Genomic DNA, 18,562 nt, shown 5'->3' with positions numbered 1-18,562 from the left:
TTGAATATAACACATGGTTAAGATATTGAAAACATGAAATTTTAGCCTTTGAGCTGAAGAACATATTGCCATTTCTTGCAAATTTGATGTCAGGAATAAACATGATGGGTATCTGGGTAGTCTAGGGTGATAGGGAGTGGGGTATCCAGGTACAAAATTTGGACCCGTTCCAGCGCTAGCTGTCACAACAAGTATTGTTGAAGGTCTTCAAAATTATCACTGTCCCTGTAGCATACATTTTATAACATATACAATCAGTTTGGGCGAACCTTGATGTCTCAAACTGTGTGATGTCTTGAAGTAAAAGCTTGGTCCCTGAATATTCCTTAAAGGTCACATGCAAACAAAAAATCAAACATAATTAAAACACAGTTATCACTTATTCATGACATATAATATACATTGCTGCTTGTAAAAAAACAAATAAACAAATTATAAGAGTACAGTCGCGATTCATGAGTGCAGTATTTTGTACTTGGGCTTACTTCCTTCGAAAAGAAGCCCTTGGGAGACCAAACCCAGTAATAGCGGGTGGTTGTGCACGCAAGTGTAACGACAGCTTCCGATTGGCTGGTTCATTTGCTGATATGCCAAGGGCTCATGGTGTGTTCAGAAAGATGATCTGTTTGATGGGCATTTTAGAAGTATAGCGAGTCACAAGAAAGTAAGATTCTGTATGGATAACAACTAACCATAAAGAATGTATGTAGAGATGCTGGGTTTTGTAAATACATGTTCTCTGAATTTCCGTTCGATCCAATCAAAAATCATGTCAGCAGAGATGGTGAACTACTGGAAACTGTCATTCAAAGCAGGACTTGAAACTGACAAGAGTTTGCACCAGTTTCCGTTAGAACCAGTCATCGGAGAAAAATGGATGTTCATGTAGTTTCTTTGCAACCCACAGACACAAAAGCATGTCATGTGTACATGTGTCACACCTGCCTAATTACATAATGTGGCAGTGAAAGGACTCAGGTGCACGAGTCATAAATCAATTTATTTTGTTTATGGCTTATATCCTGATAGGGGTTAAGTTTAAATTGCATGTGGTCAATGACTGAAGCTGTGTATTGCATATTGTCTTTATCAGACAGGCAGACAGACAGACATATAGTGTCAATAAACCAGACATTGAGCTTTCTCTGTGACAGAGGCTGCTTCCCACAATCAACAAGGTTTTTTTATGTAACGAGTAGATTATTTACTTGTTTGTGTACACAACCAAGATTAGACTGCTGCTCACGACCTCATACTCCAAACATGCATATTGTTTCAAGCTCCGCAAACTTATTCACTGCACATGCGTTCTGGGCGCAGCGCAGCTCAGCTGTTGAAACCCCCAGCGCTGGGGGGAATTTAGTGAATCGTTTGAACACCGATTTTGTGGGCTTTTTTTTTCATCACATATTTTTTCCAATTTTATAGGTTGAATTGGCATTTTTGACAATTTGTTTCGGTAACTGCATATCAAAAGGTATCAGAATCTGCAAAGTCGTGTTTTACGTTGCATGTGACCTTTAAATAAGGTCACTAAGTCATCCTTATCTACTTGTGTCAACTCTGGGATAACTGGAAGTACAAGTCCCTTCTACTTTGAGAAAAATCTATATGAGCGAGCATTCTGTGATGAGTCAAGTCAGTGAACCCTTGGACTGTGCACTTACAGCACGAAATCTTCATGGAGCCATGTGCAATGTAAATGAACTATTATTATTATTTTATTAATTTGGGGTCAGTGTGAAACCTTTAAGCTCTGTATGTATCAGTACTATTGCTGAGTGGAAAGTCAAAAGAACCGTTCAAATGACGTCAGATGACCTGATAAAGAACCAAGGAAGAATAAACCACAAGTAAAGAAAACACACCAAGAACAGGCGTCAGAGTGTGTGATGTCGCCCAGGGGAGCGTGTGAGATTAGTTTTATGTCGCTTTTAGCAATAATCCAGCAATATTACACAGGAGACCCCAGAATTGTATGCATGTGGGGAATAGAACCTGGGTCTTTGGCATGATGTGTGAATGGTTAAACCACAAGCCTACCCCACCTCCCCCTATAGTCAAAAGATGTTCTAATGTGCCTGTTTATGTAATCAAATATGTGAAGGATGTTAAAATCCTCTGACTCCTATTATCAAAAGCTTGATTAAAATACTTATCTGTATTATAAACACTTAACAAACATTACACAGGGAAATGCGGATTTAAGACCTTTGTTTAATATTACGATAACTTGTAAAAAATTTTATTTTTGTCTTGGATTGCCAGTGTATTATTTTTTTATTTTGAATAAACAAGATATATTTCAAAATGGGTGAGGGCCATATTTCTACACCAGCTGATTCTATTTTGCTTTAGGCCAAATAAAAAATGTGAAATGTTTCTTGGGCATTGGTGCATCGCTTTTATTTCTGCACATAATAATTTTTTATTATCATCTTAAAAAATTACTTTTGACAGCATGCCGATCATCCATTTGTCCTTTATAGGAATGACTGTCTGTAAGAACGAGTGTGACTGAATCTACAATTCATTAACACATGCTGAACCTCCAAAGCTGTATTTCTAAGAGAAAAAAATAAAATGTGTTCCTCCCTCTTCACTTTTTTTTTCTGCTGTCAAAACTTAAAAAAAATCCTTCCACCCACGTCGCTTATGATTAAGAACGTGTCGCAATTGGCCCAAATTGAACTAAGCAAGACCCTGAGATATTGCGCAAGGCAGAAAAGTTTCTTTGTTACACATTATTTTATAGATCTGACGACATGATACATTTCCTATTGCATAATACGTTTATCAGTGGTGAAAGTGAATCACTCACCTTATCTTTCATAATCCATTTACACTGGATTATAACCTCGTACATGTCATAAATACCATTAGGTGATGTACAAAATGGCCAATTTGTCTTGCATGTAAGACATTTGAAGTTTATCAGATAGGCTATTTTTAAGGGGCACCTTAGGACATTGTTCAACACAACTAAATGTTGCGAAAGAAGATGGGTATCTTTAAACAAACAGGCTGATGTGTATAACGGGGTCAGAGTTTTGCCTTGACCTACAGTACAGGGGTTATAAGTATCTGCACTATATATTTCTTGGTCAAATGTGATATGATGAATATCACCTTAACAGTGTTCATGAACAGTGTGTCAGAGTAATAGGACATTGGGTCTTATAATTGTCAGATGTCTGTCTGATGCACTGAAAAATCATTGAACCCATAGAACAAAAGTTGAAGATACATTTCATATTTAACATTCCATAGAATTGCCATTGAAATTATTAACAAACGTAAAACTTACTAACAGCAAACAAGTGTGATGTGTCACATATGACAAGCTCTGTCAAAGTCATTCAGAAATACACAGTCAGACACTGGAGCGGTGGCTTGTAGCCTTCCATAATGGACTGTTGGCAAATCAGCCTAATCTGTTTGAGGGTCCTACACTATTTATGAACACTGCCTTAACTACAGGAGCTTTATGTTTTTTCACAAGAATTTGGTGCCAAGAATATTGGATATATGACAGGGAACATTTATTTCTTGTCAAGAAGTTGGAAGGAATATTATTGTTCATCTCAATATTATTGCCAAGTGAGTGAGTGAGTTTAGTTTTATGCTGCACTCAGCAATATTCCAGTTATATCTTCACGGTCTGTAAATAATCGTGTCACAGCCAGCAAATCCAGTGATCAACAGCATGAGCATCAACCTGCCAAATTGGAAACTGATGGAATGTTTCAACCAAGTCAGCAAGACTGACCAGTCGATCCTGTCACAGACAGACAGACAGACAGACAGACAATTTTATTCAGTATTTTAGGCCAAACTACCCATAGTACAGTTACAAGTTTTTCCAAAATTTGCATACTTATCAGGTTTTACCTCTAGAAATAGACACATTTTTCAGAAAACTTGCAACAGAGATAATAACATCTTCATTCTTAGAATTTAAAAGATTTATTATAGAATGTGGATCCTTATACCCTGTACATAAGTTTGGAAGATATTTATTTCACAGGTCTCAGTAGTGCTTACACACTTAAAAGGAATATTTCTGATATCCGTCACCCAGCTGTTCGTAACTTTATCATCTAATTGTTTTAACATGCGATAACATAGATGTGGATATGTATAAGCATCCATATGTAATAACTTTATCCAATAATTGACTGCTCTTAATCGTGTTGAACCAAAAATAGAATATCTGCCTGTATCACCAAGAATCGCTCTGATCGAAGCATATTTACTGACACCCTAGGTATTTCCTAAAATATTAAGTTTGTCACATGGGTTATTGAAGGCCAGTATTCTAACCTGGACTGTCACAGGTATCAGAGACATAAGAACTATCAAATGGACTTCATGTTTAAATCGCTAGGAGGAGCACTCCTTAAAAAAAGCTAATCTTACGTCTGCTTACTGATTAACTAAAAATCTGGGAACTTGCCATAACAGATCTCAAGATTATCTCATCAGCCAAATGAGAGAGACTGGTTAGGTGACAACATTGGAATGTTGTTTTTACTCATGTAATCTCAGGAGGGTTAACAAGAAGGATTTTGAACAACAGTTTCAGGCTACATGTATGTCTGTTGCCTTTTGGGATAATTGTTTGTATGGGGAGAGGCTTGTACTGCTGGACAACTGTTTCCCTCTGTTAAACAGTCCCTAGTTTTTTTTTGCACTGATTTTGACTTTGGGTTGCAGTTTTTCAAAGCATCTTGAATAAACTTCACTTGTATAAGGCAAGGCAATCTCTTTATTTTCTTTCATATTTTTTCTGAAGGTTTTCTTTTTCAAGAGATACATGTTACATATATAACTGGTACTTTGTTTTTGAATACATACATGCATACCAGTGTTTACGAATGGTGTTTCAAAGCAACAGGACATTGGGTCCTGTAAGTTTCAGATGTCTGTCTGACCCACTGAAAATTCAGAATAAAATTAAACACACATTTCAGATTTAACATTTCTCATAATTGGCATTGAAATTATTAACATTATACAATGACAAACATTATAAACATATATTTATGAACAGTGAATAAGTGTCACATGCCACAAATAACAACTTCAGACAAAGTCATTGTAATATATTCAGTCAGACACTGGGGCCAGCAGGTTGGGGACTTCTGTCTGACCATTGCCAAATCTGCCAGATTTGTCAGAGGGTCAGACACTATTCGTGAACACTGGCATACATACAAACCAGGAACATTATACGGTCAACTAAATATGTTTTTTGACTGAAAACATGACATAATTCTGGCTGTTAGTATGTTGCCACAGTTAATGTGCAGAGCTGAACTCCCCAGATGTTCATTGTGAGAATGGATATATTACTTCACTCATGGTACTTTGTGTAGGCGCACCATGTTTGTGCTTATGGTAAATGTTCATACCTTTCTGTCAGCATTAAGCAACTTTATGATCCTGTTTCCTTCCTTGAATGGCTCTTATTTACAAATGTCACAACCACCATTTATTTGATTTAAAGGGAATGTTAGGATTTCGCTCAAGCCTGAGCATGAGGGATTTATTCAAGGGTAAAAGTATCACCATGTGCCCTTCTGATTGACTGATTGAGTGACTGACTGACTGACTGATCAGCTGTCTGACTGACTCATTAACTCAGTGATCCACTCACTCGTCAACTGACTGACTGACAGACAGATCCACTCACTCACTGACCCACTCACTTGTCAGCTGACTGACTGATTGACTGACCCAGCCGTTCAACTACCCAGTAACCCACTCACTCACAGACCTACCCACTCACCCAACTCACAAACCCACCCACTCACAGAATTTCTGTAGCATGTTATTGAGTTCTGGTTATCATAGGAGAGAAAAATGAAAAAATACAAACCAGCTTTGAAGCAGGAGGTTATGTGTACGTAAGCTCCTGTTAATGGCTGTCTTGCTTGTACATGTACATATCAAACACAATAATCAGGCAGAATCACTTCCTTATCACACACTGGAGCTTGTGTACTAAGTAGGTATATACACGCTTTTGGTTGCATTCATTGATTGTAAATGTGATAAGGCCAATATGGTCTATTTATCCTGCGGAACCTATTTGCCTCAAACAACTTTAAGACTGCTTTTGTGCACTCCCTGGTGTGACTGTAACCAGGAGCTTTTGAAACTCTCTCCTTTTTTCTATCCTTCCTTCTTCATTTCCACACTTTCTCACTTCCTGTTTTTCAGCACTAAATCTTTGCCAGTTATTCTTACATGACATCATTGTAATTCAAGTCTGACATCATTGTATTCTTACATGGCATCATTGTATTCTTACATGGCATCATTGTATTCTTACATGGCATCATTGTATTCAGGTCTGACATCATTGTATTCTTACATGGCATCATTGTATTCTTACATGACATTTTATTCCTAGATGGCATCATTGTATTCTTACATGGCATTGTATTCTTATATGGCATCATTGTATTCTTACATGGTGTCGTTGTATTCAGGTCTGACATCATTGTATTCTTACATGGCATCATTGTATTCTTACATGGCATCATTGTATTCAGGTCTGACATCATTGTATTTAATTGTTTTCAAGTCTGCTGTCTTTTATATTCCCAAATGCCACCATTGGATTCACGTCTGACTTCATATTCTTACATGACATCACTGTATTCAGGTCTGTTGTCTTTTTTGAAGTTTATTGTTGTTTAATGCTGCACTCAGGAATATTTGAACTATGTGATGGTGGTCTGTAAAAAAACGAGACCATCCTGTGATAAACAGCATGAGCATCAGTCTGTGCAAATGGGACATGATGTCATGTGTCAACCAATTTAGTCAGCAAATCTCAGACCACCTGTCATCACCCCATTAGTCACCTCTTATGGCCAGCTCAACCTCTTCTAACGTCATTTTAGTCTGGTATCATTATATTCCAGCATGACATCATTGTATTGCAGTCTGATATCCTTGTATTCCCAGATGACAGTATTGTATTCCAGTCTTACATCATTCCATTCCTGCAGGACATAACTGTATTTGTTCATGATGTCCATGGAAGCTTATCTGACATGTTTGAATTTGGCATACCATCATTGTACTCCAGCATTACATTACTGTATTCCAGCATGATATCATTGTATTCCCACATGACAATATTGTATTTCAGTCCTACATCATTCCATTCCATCTGCACAGTAAATAGCAGCAAATTAGTGGTAGATGTGTTCATGCACCTAGATTATACAACGTACCAACTAACACCAGCTACAATATTTGTGTTGTTGAAAAATACTGATAAAAAATATCTGATTTCAAGTGTTGTCCAAGAAGTGTGTGTACATTTTAACTATTTCTCTCCTTTATTGAAATCTTGTAATTGCTGACAGAGGCAGGATTCAATAAATAATGAAACAGATGCCTGAACAGACTCCTTATCATCACATGTCGTGTACAGTCACTGACTTCATTATTTAGCTTTCGTGTTAAATTGATATGTGTCAGATAACATAGGTCCAAAGTATGCAACAGCTACATGATCAGGTTTCCTTCCGTCACTGGCCCATATTTAATAATATCACCACTATTTGCTTCCTTTTAGCAGATGGCTGGGCAACATGGTAGTTAAATCATTTGCACTTCATGTCTAAGGCCCACGTCAGGTATCCCATGCCAAGGGTGTAGTTACCATTATAAAAAAAGCCTGAGCTTATGATTGTTCCTTTTAACTAAATAAATAGCTTTGGAACATATCAGACTTACACGAAAAAAATGTCTTGCTACATGCCTGGTGATGTTGCTAAAAGTAGTATAAAACCTCACTCACACTCTGTCTTCATTAGTTTGTGTTGTGGGTACAGTGGACTCACTCACTCATTTACTCACTCTTCATTAGTCTGTGTTAGGTGTACAGTGGACTCACTCATTCAGTCTTCATTTGTATGTTTTGTGGGTACAGTGGACTCAGTCAGTCTTCATTAATCTGTGTTGTGGGTACAGTGGACTCACTCACTCACTCACTCACTCTTCATTAGTAATATTGTGTTGTAGGTACAGTGGACTCACACACTCACTCACTCACTCTTCATTAGTCTGTGTTGTGGGTACAGTTGATTCATTCAGTCTTCATTAGTCTATGTTGTGGGTACAGTGGACTCACTCGATCTTCATTAGTCTGTGGTGTGGGTACAGTTGATTCATTCAGTCTTCATTAGTCTGTGTTGTGGGTACAGTGCACTGACTCAGTCTTCATTAGTCTGTGTTGTAGGTACAGTGGACTCACTCAGTCTTCATTAGTAATATTGTGTTGTAGGTACAGTGGACTCACTCACTCTTCATTAGTAATATTGTGTTGTAGGTACAGTGGACTCACTCACTCACTCTTCATTAGTCTGTGTTGTGGGTACAGTTGATTCATTCAGTCTTCATTAGTCTGTGTTGTGGGTACTGTGGACTCACTCAGTCTTCATTAGTCTGTGGTGTGGGTACAGTTGATTCATTCAGTCTTCATTAGTCTGTGTTATGGGTACAGTGCACTCACTCAGTCTTCATTAGTCTGTGGTGTGGGTACAGTGAATTCACTCAGTCATCATTAGTCTATGTTGTGGGTACAGTGGACTCACCCGATCTTCATTAGTCTGTGGTGTGGGTACAGTTGATTCATTCAGTCTTCATTAGTCTGTGTTGTGGGTACAGTGCACTGACTCAGTCTTCATTAGTCTGTGTTGTAGGTACAGTGGACTCACTCAGTCTTCATTAGTAATATTGTGTTGTAGGTACAGTGGACTCACTCACTCTTCATTAGTAATATTGTGTTGTAGGTACAGTGGTCTCACTCACTCACTATTCATTAGTCTGTGTTGTGGGTACAGTTGATTCATTCAGTCTTCATTAGTCTGTGTTGTGGGTACTGTGGACTCACTCAGTCTTCATTAGTCTGTGGTGTGGGTACAGTGGATTCATTCAGTCTTCATTAGTCTGTGTTGTGGGTACAGTGCACTCACTCAGTCTTCATTAGTCTGTGTTATGGGTACAGTAGACTCACTCAGTCTTCATTAGTCTGTGGTGTGGGTACAGTGAATTCACTCAGTCTTCATTAGTATGTGTTGTGGGCACAGCTGACCCACTCACTCACTATTCATTAGGCCGAAGGCACAGTCTCAGAAGAGGACTGTAAGACACTGACCATTCTGGTGTTTGGGCGGAGGAGGAGCCGAAGAATCAATTGGGAGAAGGGGTTAAGGGATGTTTAATTCTAAGTGGAAGATGCAGTAGACACTCACAATTTTATTGGGAGATCCTATTTATAGTTTCAGCCAAATGGAAGCCATATTAACTTCCAACAACAAGTAAGAAAATAATTAGGTGGATTTTACATGTAATTTGTGGACATTGACAGGCCACTTACTTTCAGGATTCCTGTTTTTCAGGCAAAATGAACCAGCAGCCCCCAGTTTCTATGCAACCACAGCAGGGAGCATACAATGGTGAGTAGCGTGCTTGCAGGCATGAAGTGAGAAGTGAGACAGTGTATGTAATAATTTGCGTGATAGATAGATACCCTTGAGGAGTCTGTTTGAGAATATGTCTCTTGTCCTGGTCTTAAGAGGCAGTAATGTGCTACTGTGATTGATTGTGTGTCAGTACACTAAGAATGTCATGATGCTTAAGTTTCATGAATCGATTCATATCGTAACCCATGTCACAATTTGATATGTGTTATGATTTCTATTATCGTGGCATGATTTAGTAAATTTTGTTTCATTTTGAAGTGAAATATTTCATATTTTATAATTTTCCATGAAAAGATGAATATTTTTTAATCTCACAGATCTCCCATCTTTGTGCGTGAAAAAAGAATACATATAATGATAATCATTTGTAACTCTCATAACATCAAAAAACATGATGTATGCAATTGCAAAGTGTAAATGATACACAAACATATTTAAACCAATACTTTCAAAACTAAATATCAATACAATTTTGAATGTATCGATACTTCTATCATCTTAGAAGAAGTATCAATGCATCGATAGGGACATATTACTAGTCTCATCATAAAGCTTGAAGGGTGGTTGGGTCGCCAAGTTTCATGCCAAAGACCTGGTTTCCATTTGCTACATAAAATGTATGAAGTCCATATCTGGCATTTTCTTCTCTGTGCTATTGCTGAAATATGACTAAAAGCGGCATAAAACTTAACTCACTCGCTCACTCATACAGTTCGAGCGATGTGGGTAGCATAGCGCTTAAAGTGCTACCTCTTTAAAGAAAACAAGGCAAAGTTTGTTACTCTCTGTGAGTTTCCCAGTTGGTGTTTTTTTTCACTGTAGAGTATACCTGTTTTTATGTATATTCATGCTCTTTTTTATTTTGAGGATTTGTCAGTTCTCATTTATTTTACAGGTACACCTGGGCAGTTACCTGGACAGTTACCTGGACAGACTGGCTATGGCCCACCCCCTGGTCCACCTGGTTATGGAGGTCAGCCAGGCTATGGAGGCCCACCGGGATATGGAGGTCAACCAGGGTATGGAGGTCAACCAGGGTATGGAGGTCAACCTGGCTTCGGTGCTCCACCCCAAGCAAGTAGGTGTTTGTTTCAGGATTCAACTTTTAGGTGTATTTTTAGATTAATTAAAACTTGACATCATATCCAAGCTGAAATTCGTTCACAATATTGTAAATATTTAGTTATAAGCTTATATTTATAACGCTTCAAACTTTCCAAGTCTCCAAGTCAGGTAGAATGTTTAGCAAATTAAGCTGATATGGAGTATAAATCTATCTGTTGAGAAAAGGGGTAGAATGATCTGACTTTGATTGCAGTGATGCCAGGTCAGAGGCCACCTGTACAATGGATGTCGCGCCCTGAAGCAATCCCCGGATGTCCTCCTGGACTGGAGTACCTCACCCAGATTGACCAGCTCCTGGTGCAGCAGCAGATAGAGATCCTTGAGAGTCAGTACACCATTGCTTCCGTTTCTGATGGGGTGGTGGGTAATCTAGCGATTGTAGCATTCATCTGTCTCGCTGACAACCAAGGGCCCTTGAAGTCTTTAGTAACCGGGATCAGATGGTCAGGCCTGCTGACTTGATGTCGTTGTATCCTGTGTGTTTAGATTGATACTCATGTTGTCAATCACTGGTTTGTCCTGTCTAGACTTAATTATTTGCAGACTGCAGCCATACAGCTGGAAAATTGCTTTGTGTGGTATTAAACAAACAAACAAACAAACAAACAAACAACCCGAGTTGCAGGGTTTGAGTCCCATGTTGGGTGTAATGGGTGTAGTGTATGTAGCATATTTCTGAAGTCCCTGGCCAAGATGCTGCAGGGATATTGTTAAAAGAGGTATAAAGCCCATCTCACTCACTCATCCTGTGTCTGGCTCTCTTGTCTAAGGGAATGCAGTTCCCTGTGCAGAGTTATGTTCCTGGAAACCCATTATTCTCCTATGGGTTTCAGAAAAGTGTTTAACATTTGAAATCTACATCACCTGAGGCTTTACTACCACCTTAAGCAGACACACTGAGTTTAGTCAAGTTTTCTACAACAGACCTGTCAACCATCAGCCCCTAACTGTAGTTCCTTTGGCTCGAAAGCGAACATATGAATGGCAATCTTACTCGAAAACTAACACAAGTAAATTGCCCAGTGAAACACTGATCATAATTGAAACATCAGACCAACACTATAAGATTTTTGCAGAGTTCATGTCCTACAAATGTAAAAAGTTGTTTAACAAACTATCATTAAAATATTGACACAGTTCACTATTTGTTACGAGGGAGGAGTGCAGTGAAAGTGACAACAAGGTGTTCGAGAGGCATGGGCACTAGTGCCAACAAAGTTATTGATTCATTCATTAACCTGTGCAGTGCCGTCTCCATCCTTTCTCAAACACCTGACTTTTCCTCTCTGTGCACTCACTCGTAATAAACAAAACTGGAAACTGTAGGCATCAAAACTAAACATGATGTTCAAAGTTACTGGTATGATTTTATGTGACTTTTTTTGTGACATTTAAACCCTCGAAAAACAAAATAAATGCAGTTCAAAAGGCTTCCATAGAAGTCAAGGGCGAAAGGCTTCCATAGAAGTCAAGGGTGAAACTTCTCAGCAGGCCTCAATTGAAAGTAGTTTAAATCTATCAAGATTACCATTGCTAGGATATGGCAAAGTATGTTCAATACCAAGATAAATATATCAGTATGTTTATGAATCATCTTGATTAAAACAACTGAGGTTTTCATTCTTGATTCCAGTGATAACTGGGTTTGAGACAGCGAACAAGTATGTGATACGGAACAGTCTCGGTCAGCAGGTCTACTTTGCTGCAGAAGGTAAGTTCCAACATTTTTTTTAACATACTTTCAATTTTTTATTCAGCAGAAAGCCCTTCAGTCCACTTACAATGTTAACATATGAAATACATTTGTGAATTGCTGTCAAACTGAATTGTGCAAAATTTAGGCATCATAATTTGTGATAGACAGTCAGTGAGTTGGATTATCATTTTGAAAATTGCAGATCATGACATCTTTATTGATGAACATAGGTATATTTTCAAAGTCTTTAACATGAAATTCATTACATATGAAATTCATGAAATTCATGTATACGCTGGACATTTATGAAAAAAAATGAAATTTATCCTGTACATAATTTAATTTACACTATCCATGTAAATGAGAAGCTCACTAATTCTTAGTAATGTTATCCTGTCTTGCTTTTACATTTACAAGATAATTTTCACACAGAAAACAGTTTTAATGTTTGAATATAAAAATAATGTTGAGTATTCTTGCATATACACCATTATTGACCAAATGTGGCCATTCCTTATCCTAGTCTCAAAATTTACGTCCAACTTCAAATTATACAACGTAAGGTAGCTGTGTTTAGGGTAAATATCCACTGGTATTTCAAGCAGTCTAAACCAATATAAAAGAAACAAAATAATCTGTAACAGATGAATGTAATATTTATCATAGAATTAAATCGAAAGGAATTTATAGATGCAAGAAACATCACTGATAGCTTGCATAAGAAGTGAGCACAACTTTTTAATGCTCACATTTCTTTATAATTAAAACATAGTTTAGGCTGTTTTATGTCATCCCGGACAGTTGGCTAAAATGATTAATAACAACTTCAGATTGGAGTTATCTTTTCTTTGGTTTGAGTGGTGATACCCTTGAAGTTGTTTTATTACTACCTCCATACTGTTGACTCAGACAGGGTTGGCTGGGTAGCCTAGTGGTTACAGTGTTCGCTTATCACACCAAAGACGGGTTTGATTCCCCACATGGGTACAATGTGTGAAGCTGTCATGGCATTGCTAGAATATTGCTAAAAAGTGACATAAAACTAAACTCAGTCTTTCTTTATGGAGACAGCTGACAGCAATTGAAATACAACTGTAGCTATCCATATATAAATTTATTTAATTTTGATAGTACCCATTTATATTGAAAAGGGAGTCCCAGGGAGAAAATTCAGAACCTGAAGACACTTCATCTAGGGCTTTAGCATTGCAGAAAGGGCAAGGCAGTAGGGAAAATAATGTGGTTCAGGGACTGAGATTATAGTGTGGGCACCCCTTGTAGTACAGTCACAAGAATGAAAATGGACCAAGTAGTCACCCCTGCGGTCAGTGTAGAATATCTTGCAGTATGTGAGTATCCACTTCCATGCGATGCCTCATCAGGGTATACATGTGTATTTTAGGAACACTGAACTACAGATAGCCATTGCTAACACACTGTATTTTTCTGTGTTTCCCATCTGCTGCCTGCCATGGATTTTCATTCCAACATAAAAGCTCTTTGTATCCTCAGTAGCTCACTCATACAACAACTGGTCAACTTTCTTTATGTACATTTTTTAATAAGTTGTTTCTATGGTTAAGTAGTTAGATCAACATCATAGGGTGCAGTAGCATAGTCTAGTGATAGAAGTGTTTGTTTGTCATGCTGGAGACCTGGGTTCGATTCCCCACAAGGTGTGAAGCCCATTTGTGGTGTTCCCCACGGTGATATGTGGCAGGAATATTGCTAAAAGTGATGTAAAGCTCGCTCTACATCATATAATAAATTTAAAGACTTTTACTTAGTTTTCAAAGTTTTAATATTTCAATAAATAATTTTCACATTTAGATCTAGTAAATAAGAATTTTTCTACTTTTATTAATGTTTGGATCCGTCTGCTCCTGTTTTTAAATTAAGGTTTGAATATGATTGGCACAAGAGAACCCTTCATAAATGGAACTCCAGGGTAGAAATCTTTAAAATCAGTGTTAATTTGTACTCCCTGTCAGCTGACTTGGCTATCATATCACTTTTCTTGTTTGTCTTTTGAATTTTCACCAGTGATGCTAAAATGTTGATTAAATTGTTATAATGTTTGGTCATGTGCATAGAGCTCAGGTAACCATGTTTGGCAGCTTGACTTCTGCTAATTTCTTCGACTTTAGTCCTGTCCTACAATGAAGGCACATGTTGACTCCCCTTTCACAGCTGAGTTTGTTCAAAATTGCTTCTGTTCACCCAGCAGTAAATGGGAACCTAGTGGGATAAGTCTATGACTGTTGACTCTCCAGCTTCACACATGCTTCTTATGTTATCTGGGGTAATGTCAATCATTTTGTATTTGCTTAAAGTATATGTCAAGGGTGTGGGGTTCATCGCTATAGTATATATATACGTGGCCCTATCTTTACATAAAGATATGAGACATTGGACTATTTTGATTTTTCAGAATCCGATACTTGTACCAGACAGTGCTGTGGGCCTCAGAGAGGGTTCATAATGCATATAACGGACAACCATAACCAGGTGAGCTACAGCTCTAAGTCAGTTATCAACATTGAAATTTAGTGGCCCTAACATTACGATCCTCTTTGTTACCTCGGGGCCAATTTGGTTTGCATCTGTATTTGGTCTTCCATTATTGGTAAACTTATATAAAATGAGATATACCTCACACATGAATGTCGCTGTCTGATTGGCTGAGTGTTTTTCTATTACATGTATTTTCAATGTACCCAGTGTGTTCCAATAGCAACTCGTTCAGTACTTCGTGGTAGTTACTTGAATAACATTAAATCGCACGTGATGCACGGAAATTACCAATCTTTTGCAAATTGAAATATATGGAATGGAGATAACTCTAAATCTGTTTTTCTTGTGTCGCCTGCAAAATCTAGCTTTGGCTATGAAAACATTTGACTCTCTTTCCAGTAAATAAGTTTTGACAAATCGTTCAAATGTAGTTCCTGTGAATATTAAGAAGGGTAATTACGTCGTGGTGACTTTACTGAGACAATACCTCTTGGAAAAAACAGAAAGATACAAGATTCGAATAGTTTGATTCACCCAGGTTTGATGAAGTACACGATTCAATAGCCCTGCTTCAAACAGTTCAAAATTAACATTAAGGTGTTTGGTAAGGTAAATACATTGTTCACTGGTCCCTCATGGACCAGTGAACAACTTATAATATCCACTGTGGCATTATTGCAATGTAGGAAATGGAATGGAATGTAGGATTGTTAGAGGCCCTGTGAAATAAACAAGGAGATTGAGCTGATGTCTCAAGTAATGAACCTTGAATGACTGGATAATCCTAGCATCCGGGCTGCAGGTGACTTGTTGCTTGTAGGTCTCAGGAAGTGTATTGTCTGATATGTTATTCCATTAGAGATTACATGGCATTATTGTGTTTGGTCAATTAATTTGAGTCATGTCAGTTAACCACTTAAGGTATGTACTCTAAATGCATCAAGTGCAATTGGCATTATAATCAAGGGGAAATGACTTTGGTTAAAAAAACCAATGGCAAATGGCATTATGTCCAGTTTGGCATTATAACCAGGGTATTACATAGGCAGGAAAGACTGTTCTAGCAAAAACATGTCATTACATCCAGGGTGGCTTATAATGAGGGTGCACTGTAATTGACATTAAATGTGAATTAACTGGTGAATCAATGATCAACAATTATTTATCCCAATTGTTTTGGTAATGTTACCTTATTGTTATTTAAAGCAAGAATATTATTTTTAAAGCAAGAAAACCCCAAAACAAACTATAAAATGTTACATAGAGGAACCACTGTTGTAATTTTGTGTATTTTATCCATGCCATTCTCCTAGAATAATTCCATGTAATGATATATTATGCTGTCCATTATTCAAGATGTCACAGGTGCATTTGGGTAGCCTTGAGGTGAAAGTGTTCACTCATCACGCTGAAGGCAAGGTTTGATTACCTACATAGGTACTATGTGTGAATATCTCTAAAACTGTTGTAAAACTCACACACTCATGGCATCACAATATAGATTTATAATTAATCTCTGCCACTATCCATATTTTTAATCCAACTGACTGCCATTTGTTTGACATATCAGTATCAGTGCTTGTCACCGCTTGCCGTCAGCATTAATAAAAATCCTGGCTTACGTTTCTTCATTGCTGTTACCTGTCCATGTTAATGAGCTGTTGGCTTCAAGTTTTAACCTTAGTCATGTCAGTACTTGTTCTAACATATATATATATAAAGGCACTGTGCATCCTTTTTGAAGGAGTAGGTATTATGTGGTTTTGTTCATTTGTATGTTGTTAACGCAGCATTCACCAAGTCTGTAAATGATTGAGTCTGGACCAGAGTGTCCAGTGATGGTTGGTTGGTAACACCGCTCAATAAGACAATATGTTTGTTAGTTGTTGGTTTGTTTAATACCAGACTCTGTAGTATTCCAGATATATGGCAGCAATATGCAAATAATAGTCTGGACAATCCAGTGATCAACAACATGAGCATCTGTCTACACAACTGATACCATGCTATGCATCCATCAAGTCAGCAAGCCTGATAACCTGATCCCAGTAGTTGCATTTTATAACAAGCCTGGGTTTGACCAATTCTAATCCAGATCTTCATTGGTGTTCAAAGATCTTTACTCATAAATTTTATTCCTAATGTTTATCATTTCGAAGAACCATTCATTCACTTGTGTGACTCTGTTCATCAGGAGGTGATACGAGTGGAGCGTGAGTTCAAGTGTTGTGCAGGGTGCAACTGCTGTGCCGGAGCTGACCGTTGTGCACAGATGTGCAGTATAGAGGCCCCTGTCGGACAGCTGGTCGGTTACGTTAAACAACTGTGAGTAGGTTCTAGTGTTATACGTCTTGTTTCAAACAGCAATTTGTCTTCAGAGTTCCATAGAAACCATGCAGATGCACAAGACATACCAAACCAAAGAACTAGTGTATATCAAGGTTCAAAGAAGCACTTTTAGAATAATTGCAGAGGAAATAATGCATGAAAAAATCATTTTAATTTTTATGAAGTTTGTGATTTTGTTTTCATGTTTGCAGTTTTAGGGAAACATTTTAAGAACCAGAAAAACATCTGTAAGCTGTGTCATTGTTTGAGCTTTGAAACATTTTGATAGTCTAAGGATTATTTTCAGATCTTTGGACTGAATTGTCTTATGATGGTTAATTATCTCAAAACTTGCCCACAAAATAAGGATCCAGCTTCCATGACAACCATATTGACACTCACACTCTCGCTCGCTCACTCACTCACACACTCACTCACTCACTCACTCACTCACTCTTTTCCACACAGGCAGAGCTGCATGGAGCCCCGGTACGCCATCCTAGACCCCAACATGGAGACGATCCTGACCATAGTTGGCCCTGGATGTATCATCCAAGGTCCTTGCTGTACACAAGACCAGGAGTTTCTGGTACGTCAGGTTTCCACAGGGCGTTGAACATGTCAGGGAGATAACCACAGACTCATTAGTGAAGCATAATTAGTATGTGTAGGATATAACATGATCCGTGGGCATTATTGAAAAGTAAGTAAGTCCGCTTCCGGTGAGAAATGCCCAAGGGCTGAAGGCCCACATAAATTTCCTCAGGGAAGTGGGCTTACATTTCAATAATGCCCACAAGTCATGTTATATCCAACTTATAAACCGACCAAAGATGTGTGTGTGTGAGTTTAGTTTTACGCCGCACTCAGCAATATTCCAGCTATATGGCAGCGGTCCAAAGATGTAGTTTACATATAATTTCTATATTTGGTATTCACTGATGAAATCAACTGGCAGCCAACGCCTCGCCTTGCAGGTGCAATGCACATGCATCGCGTGTGCTATCCATGCCCTGCATATGCGCTTCCCGCACTACCCATCTTGCAAGGAACACGCAGTTCATACTGATAAACAATCTCATTCTTCATAGTGATCATTCTTAGCCTATTAGATAAAACCACAAAGCTAGTAAGTGAAAGGTGGCTGGCTTGTAACCAAATGTCGATACTACCTACTGGAAATTCAGTATTTGTTGATGGCAAGACAAGTTCGTATCAATCTTCAAAACAAGTAATAATCCAAAGTTCAGGGGCAGAGGATGGTTTTTAAGATAATGCTCAATGCAGAGGGTCATTATATAGATAATGCCGGGGCAGAAAGACATTATTTAGATATTTGCCTGAGGAAGCGAGCTTGTATCAGATTTGACAGATATTTGCAAGAAAAAGT

At 38.0% G+C, this 18,562-nt stretch overlaps 1 protein-coding gene across 2 annotated transcripts in view; it reads left to right on the top strand.

The window, feature by feature from the left end:
* Positions 1-18,562, top strand: part of LOC137267556 (phospholipid scramblase 2-like) — a 37,328-nt gene that overhangs the window by 10,386 nt on the left and 8,380 nt on the right. For both annotated transcript variants that reach the window (XM_067802033.1, XM_067802034.1), the window contains exons 2-8: positions 9,426-9,482; positions 10,405-10,587; positions 10,828-10,959; positions 12,268-12,345; positions 14,762-14,838; positions 17,039-17,169; positions 17,641-17,761. In XM_067802033.1, the coding sequence (XP_067658134.1) occupies positions 9,426-9,482; positions 10,405-10,587; positions 10,828-10,959; positions 12,268-12,345; positions 14,762-14,838; positions 17,039-17,169; positions 17,641-17,761 (779 nt within the window). The remainder of the gene's footprint in view (positions 1-9,425; positions 9,483-10,404; positions 10,588-10,827; positions 10,960-12,267; positions 12,346-14,761; positions 14,839-17,038; positions 17,170-17,640; positions 17,762-18,562) is intronic.

This window comes from Haliotis asinina, chromosome 16 (genome assembly GCF_037392515.1).
Source record: "Haliotis asinina isolate JCU_RB_2024 chromosome 16, JCU_Hal_asi_v2, whole genome shotgun sequence".
NCBI lineage: Eukaryota > Metazoa > Mollusca > Gastropoda > Lepetellida > Haliotidae > Haliotis > Haliotis asinina.
The sequence above is the reverse complement of the archived record's forward strand: the minus strand, read 5'-3'. Positions and strand labels throughout refer to the sequence as shown.